Here is a 17,555-nt window from a genome sequence, read left to right as displayed (position 1 = left end):
TTTTTATTAATTGTTAGGCATTTTATTAAAACTTATCCGTAATATCTTAAAGACTTTGGTTGATGAAATCGAGGAACGAGGACACTCTGACGAATGCAGCGGGGAAACCAATTTCACAGCCGAAAGCAGATCCGAAAGAAGTTATACCAATCTAGAAAAAAGTTTAAGCATCAAACGAAACATTATTGTTAACCTTACCAAGTATAAAAATAGCCATTTTTACTGTAGAAAAAAATGTTGTCTTACTTCAAAACTAATAATAAAAAAAGGTTAAATCAGTAATTAGTAATTTAAGTGCATTACTACTTCTTTTGTACTTTTAAATATTTTAAATTATGAAATGCAAACTCACCAATACTGGTTCATCGTTCCTATTAACAACGAGAGGACCACCAGAGTCTCCTCTGCAGGTACTAGTGCCTCCGATAGTTCTGGTGCAAATGTTTGATGGACGGATAGCCGTTGGGAAAGCCAGTGAGCACAATGAATTTGGAATGACATCCATGGTGACATGACTCAAGAACTGATCATCAGAAATACCACCACCTGAAAATTATTTACTGATATAAAACATGTGTAAAAAATATACTTTTGTCCGTAAATTGGCTTAGAAGCCCAAAACTTTTTGAGAGTTTTATATCTATATAAAATATCTTTATAAAATATTATCATTCGATTGAATGGTATCTTTATAACATACTCTATTATTAACCACATATATTGTAAATTCTCTCACCATCTCTAGTTATTCCAAAACCTGAAGCAATCGCAGCTTCTCCGACAAAGTCTTCGGTACTAAGAGATCCAGTAGGCAAAGCAATAGTTCCGACGGTCTCTAAAATATATTTATTTTTGGATTAAAAAACAGTTAAAAACAATATAAATGTGTTTGAAACGGCACAAAAATGTAAAAAAGACTTGTTTTTAGAGGTAGCGAATAACTTAAATTAAAGGAAAGCTCACTTCTTGCCTCGGATATTAAACTAGAAAAAATTATTAAATAACATACCCGATAATTGTACATTTACGGGCAGCCGGATCACAGCAATGTCATTTATAATGAGTAGCGGGAACCACTGAGGGTGCAATTGGACATCAGTACTCTCAATCCTTGTACCACCGCTGAAGAGGAGGATAGAATCCAGAACAACGGTTACTCTCCAAGCTTGGTTTCTGCCATCAAACCAGCAGTGAGCCGCGGTCAAGACGCGATTGGGGGTGATAAGGGAACCGCCACACACACCTCTGCCATTGATGCCGATTATATCGGTAATCAAACCGGCCTATTTAACGCACAAAACATATTCATTATATTACGCAGGTTAACATAACGTACCTAAATTAATGAATACTTTTATAAAGATTAAAACACTACCTGATATTTGAATTGTCCTAAAGCAGCGGGAGATCCTCCAACAATTTTCGCGGATGGTGTTCTTAAGAATTCTTCTTCAGCCTTTTGAATTCTTTCACCTTCGGGGATACCATATTTTGTTAAGTACCCATAGACGGGGTTTACGTCAGACAAGTCCTGGGGGAATGACTTGGCTGAAACGTAAGCGATGAAAGACACAAGAAGCACTGCTAGTTTCATTGTGGAAGGAGTAACTGGGTCCCTTTGAGTAATACAACATCCTTTATATACCTTGGCCCCTTTAGATAATTCTTTGATTAGAAAAATAATTAAACAGATAAAAGCGATAAATAAACAGCTTAGTAAATAAGATGATAATACGAATGAAAACTAATAATATTGTAAATTAAATTTAATGCAATAGAGCTCTATTTTCTGTTAATAAAACTATCGGTTAGAGAAATATTGTATCGATAATGTTATTAAGCTGAAATATTTTCTTACATTTGCCTGAATTAATAATAGACCGAATAAAAAAATATTCACGCAAAATACAATTCAATGACAAGTTTACATAAATAAAATCACATATCTGCATAACAAGTATTATCTTAATTACTACGTTAAATAGATCATTAATAATACGAATTTGGTTTTAAAAATAATACAATCAAAGATTAAATATCTGATTTGGGATTACCTAAATGTTTCATAATTTATTATAACGACACTTACCTAGAATTTTGTAATGCTAGTATAAATCCGCGGATTAAATATTTTCGTAATTGAAATGATACTGTCGTCAAACTCTATGTGATTAAACAATTGATTATGTTTAAATAATAGTTAATAGGTTTCTGCAATGCAGAATGACATATTAAAACCAGCTGCAAAAAAAATACTCGTGACTCCTGAGTACATAGATAGGTATTTGATAATCGAAAGATAAGCATCGGAAGAGCTCAATGTTTGTTTCGTTTTTATTATGTTCGTAAAATTTATTTTAAGAAACAAGATGAGTTTTTTAATGTCTGCCGTCCAAGTTACAGGGAAAAAATAAATAACAAAAAGTTTTAGTAATCGAAAAAAATGATATAAAGTAAATAAAAAAAAATATAACATTTAAGTTGTAAAATTATAAGGTTATATATATAACTTTATAAAACACAAAATTTGGCCTGTATTTTTCGTAAGCAGCCAATTACAGTACACACAGAATATTTGATCTTGTTATTCTTTTTTTAAATTTACCCGTACCTATATTCTGTACGCATTTTCAATTTACGAATATTTTCCGTTTAAAAAGTGATGTGGGTGGAATGCTTGGTTTTATATATTTTCTTTAATATCCATGAAACAATTCAACTAAAAATTAAAAACATACATGTATTTTTATTTACAATGCGAACTTTCATTTATTGCTAAAATAAATTTTATTTACCGTTCTTTCAATGTATTATGTTGTTATTCAATCTAGTTAACTCAAGGTTAAAAAATGTTTATTTTATGTGACTGCCATTTGCTTTGAGAACGCAAACAATGATTCAGTGCCCCATAATTCACACAAGGGAGTGTCAATCAAACTACCATTTAGAAGTCGAACCGCTTTACTGTCTTCATAACATGATCTCTCAAACATTCCCGACTCCAATAAGCAATCTAAGTTTACGTATAGATCGCTATCTCCGATTAGCATCTATTTTAATTTGCTTTACACAATAAAGTATAACAGGCTATTTGACAATGCGAAAAATAAAGTGTCAATTATTGTAATTAGCATATATTATGAGTTTAAAAATGATTATTTATTAACGATAGTTGACAGTAATACTTAATTTATTCAAAAATCCATAAATAAAAATACATTTTTTAAAGGTTTGTCACGTTACACAAAACGCCTCTGATTGGCCGGGCTTATAATGAAGTCACTTGCTTGTAAAACCTTGCCTGCCCACCATACGATCGGCCAACTTCAATAATACGTGTTTAAATCAAATTATTTTATTACTTCTTAGTGATCAATTTGAAGTCGGTAGTGTTATTTTTTAGATAAAAAAAAAATATTTTACTCTTTTTAGTGTTATTTTCTCAAAATAGAAATTTTAAGTCTTTATATAAAAAATGGATATTTGTTGATTTTTTTTAAAAAGCGCTGAACCTATTTCGATATAAATTATATGGGACCACTTCTGGAGCATGATATACCAAACAATAACATAACAAAAAAAAATACTACATGCTACAAAGAGGAGTATAAATCCATATATGAATGTTGAAAGAGCTATTTCATAACTCCTAATATAATTGAAGAATTACACCCATTTCATCATCAGCTCAGCAGCATAACCTTATAATTGCCAGCAGCAAATGCCAATATAACTTCAGAAAATATGTAAAACGCGGTAAATGTAGCTATAAAATTTGAGCGTTCCCCTCAATTTCTCCAGGATCCCTGGAGAAACCCCTCTCCCTCTCTCCCTCTCCCTATCAAACCCTGATATCCTTACCATGGTATAATTCCAGTAGTATCTTCTATATAACTAAAAAAAACCCAAAATCGGTTCATAAATGGCGAAGTAATCGGCGAAGAAGCAAAAAAGAAAATATGCGGTTGAATTGAGAACACCCCATTTTAGAAGTCGCTTAAAAAAATATTTTTAAAAACCAATCAAATAGCCTATTGTTATCATTAACCAATGACAGATTATCTTCGAACGATTCATATTAAAAAAAAAACGTCTTTAACTTTAACTTTTTTAATTTGCTTTTTATTATATATACAGCAATCAATTATTTTTATTTCAAATAAAGTATCAATTTGTAAATAATTTGTTGCATTTGATTTATTTTGATTTTTAAGGAAGTCAATAATGTATAACGAATCGTTTTGACAGTTTGAACTTTGCTTTTCGGCAGTTTGTTTTGTCAGAGTATCTGATGAAGGGGACGTACCATGTTAAATACAAATAAAGTATCAATAAATAAATAAATTTGTTTCGTTTGATTTATTTTGCTTTTTAAGGAAGTCAATTATGAAACAAATCGTTTTGACTGTTTGACCTTTACTTTTCGGCAGTTCGTTTTGCGAAATATATCTGTTGAAGGGGATGATTTCTAAAAAAATTGAAATAAAATTGAAATAATATGGAGTATGACAAAACTATTTATTTGTTACACTCAAATACATTTTGTATTAAATTTTTAAATTCATTTAGCACTTTCGTTCAATATACATCGATATGCAAATTCGGAATTATTTAAAGACCCTTATGGACTACTGAGCGGACTAACTGGCAAAATAGGTTAGCCAATGTTATATTATGTTTTTTTTCTTACCTTTTATTTACTTGTCTTAGTGTCATTTCGATTGTGAATAAAATATCTCTAACTATTATGTTAGAAAGCTGAAATTATTTCGTATAAAATATTTTTCGTAAATTTTTATAAAAAGTAAAATGCTTCAATTTATTTTATTTCTTCTAATTTCATTTTCAGTTTCAACTGTACATCAATATTATTATATGTACATCATATTTAAAGATTAAACAAAACTAAAGTAAATGTACGGTGGAAACGGTAGTAGTTTTAGAAACCATTCAGTACTCTAAGACTAGTATGTAAACACTAAATCAGTACATATCTAGTCCGGCCAGTCCAGGGAATGTTTAGTCTCTCATGTCCAATATATCTGAATGACGAAAGTACAATGAGGCTTGATTGGCGTCGGCTGAGGCTGTCTTGAAGGCGGGTATGTTAGCGAAAGCTAGAGGTGTATAGAACTAAGCTATCGATACGATCATGACGTCCGCCGGGACGCAATTTGAACAGCACGTTATCAATTTTGATATCGATCTGTAATGAACTAGCGGTGACATAGACGAGTAACTTGAGGAATTTGAAATGAACGTTGAATGAAAATATTTGATAATAATTTATTAAATGATTGATTGAAAAGCATTATTCATATGAATTGCGCAATTTTGTGTTAATCGCGCTTGAACGACTTTTAACTTTCATTGTCGTGGATACTCATCGAATACATTTTATCGTAATTTTTTAATTAAAACGAAGATTGCTATATTTTCATGTTTTTTTTTAAAGACTTACTCATAATTGTCAAATCAAGCAATTCATTAAATATTTTTTTAACTGAAAACTTTAGGGTTGTTTAATTTAGCTAATGAACGATTAATATCCAAATAAATATATGTTGACGGATCAAAACAATTTCAAACGACATCACAGTCAAAGTCTAAGTCAAAATCTTAAATGTATACAGAAGAGGGTGTGTACTTGCTTATTCTTTGCCAGAAATCTGTCATCATTTCGAAAAAAAAAACCTTCGAAACTGAGAAAACAATGGCGATTGAAAGCCAGTGGAATACAAATAACAACAAAATTGAAGAAATGTTTTACTTAAGTTTTTTAGACATTTTTTGCTATTTTATTAAATAATATATATACAGGAACAAAGTTCTAGAAACGTACGGTAAGAACAGTCAGAGATTGCCATAGAAAACGATCTCGAAAATGGAACCCTAATTTATTTTACTGTTTTACATGAGTGTAAAGGTTTCTTCATGTTTCTTCATTAATGTTAAGAAACTATGATAATATTTCTTCAAAGTATATTTTATATTTTTTATGATGCCTTTCAATAATTAATAATTAACTTTTTATTCCCTTGACAAAATTTCAATTTACAACAATAATAATAAATAATGATTGAGTAGCATGCAATAGTAAATTAGTATATATATAAAAATTTTATTCTAAACAGAGGTCCTTAATAACGATACATACAAATTTTGTATTACACGATTACCAATAACTTAAAGCCAATTTTCTCCAAGATGTGGAAACTTCAAAACAAAAATAGTTTAGTGGGCAACGTGCCTAAGTCGTAATAAAGACTGGTTGTTACGATATTCATGCAGTAGGAGTGCAGAGCTGTGTATCAATGATTTTTTAAAGAGCGACCAGTACTGTTCAGCGCTTTCTCGTTTATTGATTATTCGGACAGAATACATAAATACGAATAAAATTTTACCATAAAATCTTTTAAACGTTTACTACAACTGGCAACAATTTTCAAGTAAAAGCAATCTGCGGTCTATTTCACTTTATTTTTTTTTATAACATTGTATGCTATTTTGTTATAAAGATCTTATACATTGATATATTCTAACTGTAATCTTAATATTTTATTTCAATATGATATGTTAAAAACTTAAAAGGAAATTTTAAATCAATAGAAGGTTCACCGTATTGAAGAACAGTATGATAATGAAAATTCACGAATAATTCATTTCCATCTATTAAAAACTGAAAATCATAATACAAATCATATATAGAGAAATATTATTATTGAATACATAGAATAACTTGTAGAGTAGCACATTTTTATACAAGCTGTCGTATCACAAACTATTTCTAACAATTAAAAGTGGATTGAAGTTATCTAAATTTATGGCATTTAACTTTAAAAATAGCTATGCGTTCCATAGTCAGCTAAAGACATTTCTTTAAGCAAGCCAGAGTTTTAATAGGGGCGTACATTGCTCTACTTGGCGATTAAAACCCGCCCTGTGCGCCAATTATCGCGCTAATTAAATTTACGCTCTATGACTAATTTATTCGATAAAATTTTTAGCGACCGACTGGACTCGCGGGGCTAAAATGTCACATCGATTACATATATATTTACATTTTACATTTAAAAAAAATAAAAGTGACGTTTGTGTTAAATGCTGAAATACATTTAAGAACCAATCCATTATTCATGGGCCGGGCCATATTTTAATAAAGATCTCACAATCAAAATTTGTTAATTTAAAGCAATTTGTTGATGTTCATGTTTTATTTTTAAAATAATCGTAACGATATTTTTCACAAAATACATTTTATGTGTCGTCTTTCCGTTTAATTCGTTTTATGCGTCAGAGTTCGCAATGTGGCAATGATGACGCTGGCTTACGTGCTGATTCTAATTGGCGCCGCTGTTAGGTGGCGTCGGCCCGTGCCGCATGCGAACCCATTACCAACCCTAGTGTTAACTAGTGCGCTTACGAGTACTTTGTTTACACCTTCATCGCTTTTAAGTGAAAATAATTATTTCCTAAACATATTCTCAGACGGTTTTTAATCTGCGTCATTTATATGTATATTCGTAATTTAATTATACAATATCAACTTTTGGAATCGATTCTTTATATCGTTATTTTAGTATCAGGAACGAATGTCGTAACTACATATATGTAATGTTCTTTTATAAAATTAAGTATATAATTTGCTACAGTATTTATTAGGTATTCCTATTATTTTGGTTTGGATTTTGTAACATACGTAAGATTCTATAATAGTCGAGCCAAAATAGTATTCGGCGATCGGTCGACATCTGGAAATGCATTGAGTAGTGGTGAGCTTAGGCATTAATCGAATTTCGCTCTTCCAAGTATGCGTTCATGTTACTGGTGCGCTCGAGTTTAGTTCGATACTTGCACGGATTACTCGATACTCGATATCGACTCGAGATGACTACGACTGCACGATGTCAAGAGGCTGTGAGGATCAACGCAATGCGATACACGATCGGTACATGGAGACACTTCATTGACGTAACAGTAGTTGATTTTGGGGTTCGGATTAACAAACTTTGATTCTCAACAACCACGTCATACAATATCGTTGAACTTCTATTATAAGAAGAACTTGTTCAGATTAAGAAAAAAACTTAAATTTCATTAAGTTAGTTAATATGTATAAAACATTCCTACATAATCTTCTAAATGCAGTCCCGAAGGATAGATTGAAAGCAACCAACCAGATTTATAGTTATATATAAAATTGAAATAAAAAAATTGGCCAAACTATATTGAATGGTCAAACTTTTGTTTTAAACTCGTATAAAAATCTACATATGGTCGAACAGATTTCGGATCAAATTCGCATCGCTTTTCGAAAGGGTTTTGGTATATTTTCTGTATGAAGGCCGTTTTCCGTCATCAACACTTTAGGAAATTTAAACGTATTAATGTGTTAAAAGGATGTCCATTAGAGGATTAAATTCTTTTACCTCTTCCATTACCGTTTTATGAGGTGCATCTAAAAGCACTTAACTTGTAAAATTTATAATATCGCCCAATATGGATATGACAGTTATTATAGAATTATGACTTTAAGTATTATAAATTTTGTTAAACGCTAGTGGTTTTGTGTCTTCAATAATAATATGAAAAATATCTATCGTTCCTCTTTAATCAATTTTATTGAATTATAAAAAAGTTGTCACAAAATTTATTGAATTTTAAGATTATTTGACGAACTTGGCATAGTTTAAAGTTATACCGAATACTTCTTTGTTCCTTATGGCTTAAATAGATACAGTGTTACATTATATATATGATAGAAGCGATATCGTGCGTGCTAGCGTTGTCGCTGCAAAGATTATCCCGACGTGAACCCGGGCTTACCCATAGTTTACACATAACTGTATCGATCCCATGGCATGTGACTGACGGCTCAGGGGATAATTGAGTCAGACAACGATATTTTGTTGACGATTTTGACACTCCACGTCTGCAAAAAAATATACATATTCTCTGATTTTGTCGCGGGGAGATATGCAGGCCGAAAATACGCCACGCCATGGAGCATTAACATTTATTGCGAGGTTTATTTTATAAACATGTTTTTATAATTACAAAATAAATTATTTACTTAATTTACTGATTCAATGAAGATTCACTCAGTTGTTAAATCCTAAGTAGGTCAATGTCAAAGGTAATGATAAAAACTTATCTTATATACATACATGGAAATGCTTATAGTAATAATTTTTAATTCCCGTTAGATCGTATCATAGATATGATAATAAAATAAAACCCATAAATCATATTGACCCATAATTGTAATAAATAAAAGTATAATTTTAATAAACACGTAGGCAGTATTATGATGTCGCTGTAGGTTGTTTATTAATATATTTACGGAATTTAAATGGTGCTAATTCATTAAAAACTTTAACTAGGCGTACGTATTCAAGTACGTGAAAAAACGATTGAAAAATAATTTTATTTAAATGTAACGAACGTGACACGGTCGCGGACATTAACGTCGCCGAACTAAATAACGTTAGAGCACCCTTGTTACTGCAATTACGTGGCAGTTAAGGCTTATCGCCCACATAATACGACACGATCGCACATTCGACACGATATTTCGCGTTACTGACTTAACTTACCGACTTAATAGACTACTTACATTACTTGTATCGTTATTCTAGGAGATTTAAGTTTATAAAAGAAATATAAATATTAAGTCGTATTCAAACATTATCCAATGGAATTTAATTACCGAAACCAAAGAGACATATAACAAGTTTATAATGTTTCTTTCTTACATTAATGATTTTAATTGGTGGTAAGGCTTTGTGAAACCGTGTTTGGGTATTTAGCACCCAGTCATAAGATATTGAACCGCCGAATAGAAGTAAGAACTCAATAATGTTGTTTTCCGGCTTGAGGGGTGAGTGAGCCAGCTTAACTACAGACACGTCATAGTCCCCAAGGTTGGTGGCGTATTGGCGATGTAAGAAACGGTTAATATTTCTAACTGGTGGTGACCACTTACAATCATTTGGCCAATTTGGTCATCCGTCAACCTTTATCATAATATATATAAACAATACAAATAATAATAATTCAGTATACATTAATTCATAAACTTAAAGTATCGTTTCCACCAGTCTGCAATTTTACGCATTGTATGTAAAAAAATATTAATTTACGCAATATTTATCCGATTCAGTTTAAAGTTTCTATAGCAGTTGTTGGCACTTGCTGAAACGTTTCCATCAACGTCGTACAGTCGTATTCGATATATAATAGACTAATAATTTATAGTTTGGACTAAATTTCGGCATCTTTCATTATCATCATTGATCTGATAAGACGGTATATTGACACAGCGGAAAGATTAGACGCAGTACCAACAGTTCCACGTGGTTTTAACAAAGGAATGTATAATTCTACGTAATAAGTAGCCTCATTTGCTGGCCACTAGCAATAAAGTAGCTTGAAGATTAAAATATTTAATTAAATGTATCAATAGAATTATTTTGCAAAGCAGTATAACCAATGCAGGTTATTTTATTCTCTGCAGAGTAGCAATCTCATTATGTCTGTGGTATTACAAAATATTATATAAATTGTAAGTAAACTAAGTCCTTTCAGAATTACATTGTAAAAATGACATTAGGTAGCGTAAAAGCTTTGGGTTTAACTGATGTCTGGCTGATTTAAACAAGTTTTCAGTGGTCGAACTGCCTAAATGTCCAGCCGGTTAAGTATTCATCCGGATTTAGCATCACGCGACAGTTAAAAACATCAATCGAGCGCCGGCCGCCCCTTCTGGTTTTTGCGTCTGCGATTTTATGTTATTATTTCGAATGCTCTGAAAGTTTGATTTACAACGGTGCTTTTTAATAAACTAAAAAAATCTTAATTACTAGAATTCGTTGAATGTTCAAAATTTGGTCATAATTATTTTACGATTTTATCTAAAACAAAATATATGTTATTTAAAATTAAGTTCCTTATTATTATTTTTTTAAATGACAACACTGAAGTCTCACGATGGCTACTGAACAAAAAAAGAACATCGATTGATAAATATAGGATGAAAAAAAATACTGAACTGTTTCGAATTTGTTTATTTAATTATGAATTGTGCTTAACGCATATTTTTAATATCTTATTCATGTAATGTTATTATATTAACAAACCTAATTTGTTAATAATTCAGTTATAATATAGGGAAATCAGTGCTAAGAGGGGTTCAGAACTGTGTCTCTGGTCTCCCGTGAGTGCTTCCACTTGTCTCGCCAACTTAGTTCCGACGGCAACTGAATTAAATAGTTTCCTATGGAAACTGGGTTGTCGTAAACAATTTGCTTCACATTATACATGGTAGATGGCATGTTGCTTTATACATGTGTACACAACATATAGATGTATATGTGCGTGTAGCTCGTAAACAGTATTGCATATAAATTGAATATTTCGAGTAAAAAATATTGGAACAGTAAAAAAGACGCTAATAAGCTTCACTTCATAACTCTCTTAATTGTATGTAATTAAAATATTGACTTTAGTATGGCGTATTTTTTTAAAATTGATACACTATCATTTTAAACAATATTTATTTGCCATTATTTCGTCTGTGCAATAATTTCTCTGAGTATTTTACTCGCACTATGTTGTTATAAATAAAATAAAATAATTTTATTAATTATATTTTTTCTCCTGCACATTTACCCATAGGAATATTACTATTTGGCCGATCTCTATGTTTCAAAACCAGACCCATTAGCGAAGTTAAATTAAAGGCATATCGACTTGCGTGTATGGCATTAGCGCTGATGTTGCTTGATTTAATTATTTATGACGTCATAATCATGTAACTATATATCCGTACTTATTTAGTTTAAAACGGGAAGATTTTGACAAGGAAGTCTTACAAAGTTGATTATCAATATTTAAATGACTAATTTATTTCTGAATAAATTTTGATATATGCTTCTATGTTGCTTCCTGTAGCTTTATTATCCTTAAATTTAGTAATAATAGTGATAAGAATTTTACGTAATTTCTACATCATACAAGACATTGAGAATATAAATTTGGATATAAAACCTTTTTTCAAAGTTTATTATGTATCGAGACGATGGTATTCATTTATAGATAGCACCAATACAGTTACAAATAAGAGTAAATAATATTAAATTATATTTATATGAATTTATAGTGCATTAAATGATATGACAAATTATAACGAACCTTATTTAAAGGTTGAAATATTCTTTCTTTCTCAAACGTAATAATGTCATAAGTTTTATAACAGATAACGGCTGAGGCTTTGGAAGTTACTCATTGTATCCCTTGAACTTAAACCCTTTGCAAATCCGGTCACAGGAGACACGCGCTTGATATATCGGGGGGTTACTAATGAATGATGATAAATTGTTTTGACGTTCTATGTTGCCTGTTTGAAGTACAGAACTAAGTTTGTGGCCATGTCTTTCAGTTAAGTAAGTAATAGACTCCACGGAGGCCAATTTATCGATTGCATAATAGGGTCTTTTCTGAACATGTGCGTGATAATTTCTGTAATGTCATATTCAATTTATTAATATGTGAGTGTCATTTTATCGAACATAAAATATGAATATAAAATATTAAAAAATAATTATCAACGAAATAACAAAAATACTCTAAAAAAATGATACGTTTCGAAACAAAAATCCTTCAACTGTTAAGTAGAATATGAAGCTTAATCCAACATGAGGCTGCACTGTGGGTAAGGGATATAGATATCTCATACGTTTTCAGATTTATGCATTTTTCCTCAGCAAGTTTTATTTTAGTGTTGAATACGAGATGAAACACAGAGTTCGAAAATAATAAATTAAATATTGCTTGCTTGGATATAAACGAGATCTTTGGATAAGGTATATATGTATATAATCTAAATGTTACCATTAAAAAAAAAGGAATAAAAACGTACTAATAAAAACACATTAAACTACTCAAATAGTGAGTATATCATCTGCTGTGCGTTTAGTTTGCCCCGGAACGACTTCCGACATCCGAAATTCAAAACGTCCCTTCCCAGTATATCCCACAAGGAAGTTGGTGCAGTTCTCGCATGACTGGACATTACCCGGGTAACCACTTAGAGCGGAATAGTTTTCAATGAGTAATGACGGTAAGGAGCCCGGCCTAGGTCAATAGATGACCGAGGGAGACATTTCTAGTCGTAAGTCGTTTACGTTGCAAGCAATGCAATGCAATGATAGTAAAAAAAAAACTATTATAGGTATAAAATAATTTAAATGCGGCATTTAAAAGATTTCACTCTTTGAAAAATTAACACTAAGTAGGATATATTGCTGGTAGAATAAATAATATTTGAAAATTGAATTGTAATATTTCGAAACGGAAATTGATTTTTAAAAATGTAAATTATTATCAACAAGTGATTTAGATAAGGATACAAAATGGGACATATGTTAAAATGGCAAAACCCAATATCAGCACGAACTAGTTTTAATCTTAAATTAAGATCTTTACGATTTTGATATGTGGTATATTTTGTTAATTATATTAAAAAGTGAATGATACGACTAGGCTGTTAGTTAGACTTAGATAAACTTCTTGGAAATATTTACTATTCCGTCAATCAAATGATTCTGCCTACCAGCTTTTAGGTATAATTATTATATCTACATACCTATTACAAATTAGTAAAAAAACAATAGATTATTTGCGAAGCCATTTCTTCCATTAATTGTTAATTATTCTTCAGATTAATATATTTTTATGTACATCTTTTTATAACCCTCGATTTTTTTGTGAACTGTTTCGATGTATTTTCTAACTAGCTTTCACCATGAAAGCATACAAAAACGTTATTTTTAATAATGTGTATACATAGTTTAGGCATTTTATACAACACATTTACGAATTAAAAATAAAAACCATTCTTGTTCTTCAAACTTTTTTTCATTGAAAATCGTATTAACATCCATTGAGTGATTTGTGAAAGTGAAGATACAGACAGAATCAAAAAGCGACTATATTTAATACTATTTATAGGTATATAGTACATAACATATCTTAGCACTTCCGATGATGCATTTAACTCAAATTGGTCATGCTTATCTTCACAGTAAACATCTCAATGACGCTGTCCACGCTCCATCAGATAAACACCCGCATAGGGACGGGAAATGACATTCACTTCTGATAGAACTTCACTGTCAGGCTTAACGGACTATAATTTATATCCAGTTGATTTAGGTAGGCTTTTCATTTTATACCTACACCTATTTTTGTTTTTAATTAATTTCATAAATATTTTCTATTTTACATTTTTCTTATATATTTTTTCTTTTTGTTCTGTGGTTGCTTTGTTTTTTTTTTATTAAAAATGAAACTCGTAGACTGTTTTCATATTATTATATGCAATATCTTCCATTATTCATATATATTTGAGTCAAGATGACCCAGTGATTAGAACACTCATAACTTTATAAGGTTCTTAAAACTCTTAAGATTTCCTATTCTCCCCGAAAATCATATTTAGGAATAAGTAAGATTTGTTTCTATATTCACTATATTCTATGAAATTGTTTATAAAACAAATATGCAAGAGTTTTAGATTGTATACGCCTTTATAAAAGTTAAGTTTTATTATAGCATTGGCTTAGAGCGTGCACTTAGAGGAAAATTCGCGGCGCAGCGTTCCCGTTTGTGTTCAAACGCTGCAATACTCGGAGAAAGGAAATAAAATAAAACATACCCGTCTTTAAATGCAGGTGTATAGAGGAAGTTAATAATGGACAAAGCTGTAGTGGAGAGCCTGGCTCATGTTTTGTATACCGGTCTCTTCTCCCTAATCTCGGCCGAGCCATTGTTCGCTCTAAGTTACGTGAGGTAGTCGTATTTTTGTGTTTATTATTTTTAAACAATTTCCATCCAATTTCACTCTAAGCACAATGTATATTTAGTACGTTTTATCACTAAGACGATTTCGATGTTCGATTGTTTAATTTAAAAAGCATCACAGCTAATAAATTATAAGGTTTTAATTACAGTGCAGCTCAGCAATCGAAAACAATAAATTAATTTCTTACTAATTATTTTATATACTCTATATAATAAAACTTGTTTATTGTGTACAAATTAGAAGGATATTTTGTATGTGATTAATGTAAATGGTTTAAATAGCGTTAATCACGTGAACCGCACCACGCAACAACGATAATGCAGAACACATAGCACTCACGCGCCGCGATTGTTCTTTTCTGCGGAGAATTAGCAAACATTTCGAAATGCTTTTTAATACCGCACTCGAAATGTAGGAAATGTAAGGAGCTTTTAATCTTATGTGAATGTATCACAAATTGTTTTGGTTTTCGCTGGTTTACTGCGATCGCGTCCATATTTACTCGTAACTTAAGCCTTCGAGATATGATTTAATTTTATTCACACTTTACATGATAAGTCTATTTAATTCGTTTGAAAAAGCTAATGCAGTTTGACATATTGTTTTGATAATATTTTTTGTATGATTATATAAATAATTATATGCTAATCTGTGAATTTGTCATCAATTTCGAATGAATAACATTTATAACTATATTGTTAATGGATTGTATTACCAATATAACAATAATATCATAACCGGTGATATTAGCATCAAGTATTGCTTTTAATTACGTGTTATATTTTAAATTGGCGATTCGACTAATTTGTAATAACTGAAAATGAAGTTTCGAGTTTAGTATTGATCATTAATAAAAAAATAAAAGTGATTATTTCGTTATGTAATACAGAATAATAGTTAAGATCGAAAAGCTTCAATTACTGTAATCGAAACGAAGGGGTTCTATTCTCGGACTAATGTCGTGTGAATCACCTAATGGCATTGATTCAGAATACTCTGCGTCCAACGTATATTGGTTTTTGCTTTAATACAACACGCGACGATTCAGATGCGATATACGATGCATGTTTCTGTATTTACAATGGGTATATATCGAGACTTTTTTATAATGTTATTGCATACATAGATACTATTATGGAGTAGAATAAATAAAAAATAATATCTATTCCAAGAATTAAAAAAAGTTAAACAAAACAACACGAGATATATGTATGTACATATCATTGAAATCGTTAATAACGAGTGCATTCAATCTACGACTTGTGTTCTATCTTTAATTTATTTTGTGATCTCCTCATAATTTATTATAAATTAATTAGATGATAATCTAATTTTGAGTCGTGTCGTCGTCGTGTCACATAATATTACGCCACAAGGGATGGTCGTGTGGTATGTGCGGTCAGCGGTGAACATCGCGTAACAACCACAATCGTAACCAAACACCTGTCTGAAACGCATCCCGTGCAATGTATGCCTGCGTCTAACATAATTATGGAATGTTAGATGGTATATCGACCTCATAACTAAAGTGTATTATTTTTATTAATTCATATCAAAATCAATCACCACGTATATCCTAAACACAGTCTAAATATATGAATACGTTATTTTCAGATATTTTACTTTTAAATAAAATAAGAATTTAATAAATCGTAATGAGAATGCTTAAAAAGTTATAGTTAAAATTATGAACTACGTTTTTATTAGGCAAGTTTTCGTACATGAAAAAGGGCAAAATTCAAAACAACTACTTTTCGGAATAACGTTACATAGGTTTCGAAGATTTTAATGAAATTTATGTCACAATATTTTGACCATTAAATTCTTTTTTCTTTTGATGTACGACAATCCGGATCTTTGAGATTAAAGCGATAATATCGAGTTTGCCAAACTGGACCAAAACAGCCAGAAACCACAATAAACTTACAAATACAAGAATATCTAAAAATGCACATTATTATCTTGACTTCTAGAAACATTAATGCACGTGAATTTAAATTCTAAATGTCATACTGCTTTAACGAATATTGTTTATATCTTAACAAGAAAAAAAAAACTTTGTTATTGTATCACACTACAGAACTAATGATTATCAATTAAAATTTCATGTATAATAAATATTCTGTGAAGAAGGACCTTTAGTTAAGTGACAACTACACTCACAGACAAAAAATAATTCAAACATTTCTCGTCGTTAATTTTATTGTACAAAACAGCAAATAACAATTGCAAATAATTTTTATTACAATCTATTGGTGTTTAAACACACTAATCCCCTATGACAAGGCTGAGCGGACACAATCCGCTTGAATATTATATAACTGTGGCTTTATGTCTCCTTGCTTTAACCATAATCCGATCGCATATGCACCATTGGAAACAAATCAACTGTATATAGGGACACCTGCAACTGTGTAATTTTGCATTGCATAGTGTAGGATACATACATTAATTACAATGATAGACTTAAGGCTTCGGTAAAATTAGGTTGATCATTCAATATCATGTTATTTATTTTTTATCTGTGGCTTTTTATACTGTAACCAGTGCTTCTTTCGGCGGCAATAATTTGACGTTAGTCATTTTATGGTGGACAAGTTGACATTATAATTTTTTTTTGCGCAATTTGAGTTAATAATAAAAATTGTATCTTCAAACGAACATTACATTTTGCAATATTTCTTTGAGCGTA

The 17,555-nt window shown here is 30.7% G+C and overlaps 1 protein-coding gene across 1 annotated transcript; it reads right to left on the bottom strand.

Moving 5' to 3' along the window:
- LOC124535608 (brachyurin-like) lies at positions 1–1,624 on the bottom strand. Its single transcript, XM_047111875.1, has 5 exons — positions 1,376–1,624; positions 1,010–1,283; positions 737–835; positions 353–546; positions 1–151 (listed from the first exon to the last, which is right to left on the bottom strand). The coding sequence occupies exons 1-5, from the start codon at positions 1,592–1,594 to the stop codon at positions 47–49; spliced, it is 891 nt and encodes a 296-aa protein (XP_046967831.1). The 5' UTR covers positions 1,595–1,624; the 3' UTR covers positions 1–46.
- Positions 1,625–17,555: the final 15,931 nt, after the last annotated feature.

This window comes from Vanessa cardui, chromosome 15 (assembly GCF_905220365.1).
Source record: "Vanessa cardui chromosome 15, ilVanCard2.1, whole genome shotgun sequence".
Taxonomy (NCBI): domain Eukaryota; kingdom Metazoa; phylum Arthropoda; class Insecta; order Lepidoptera; family Nymphalidae; genus Vanessa; species Vanessa cardui.
The sequence above is the reverse complement of the archived record's forward strand: the minus strand, read 5'-3'. Positions and strand labels throughout refer to the sequence as shown.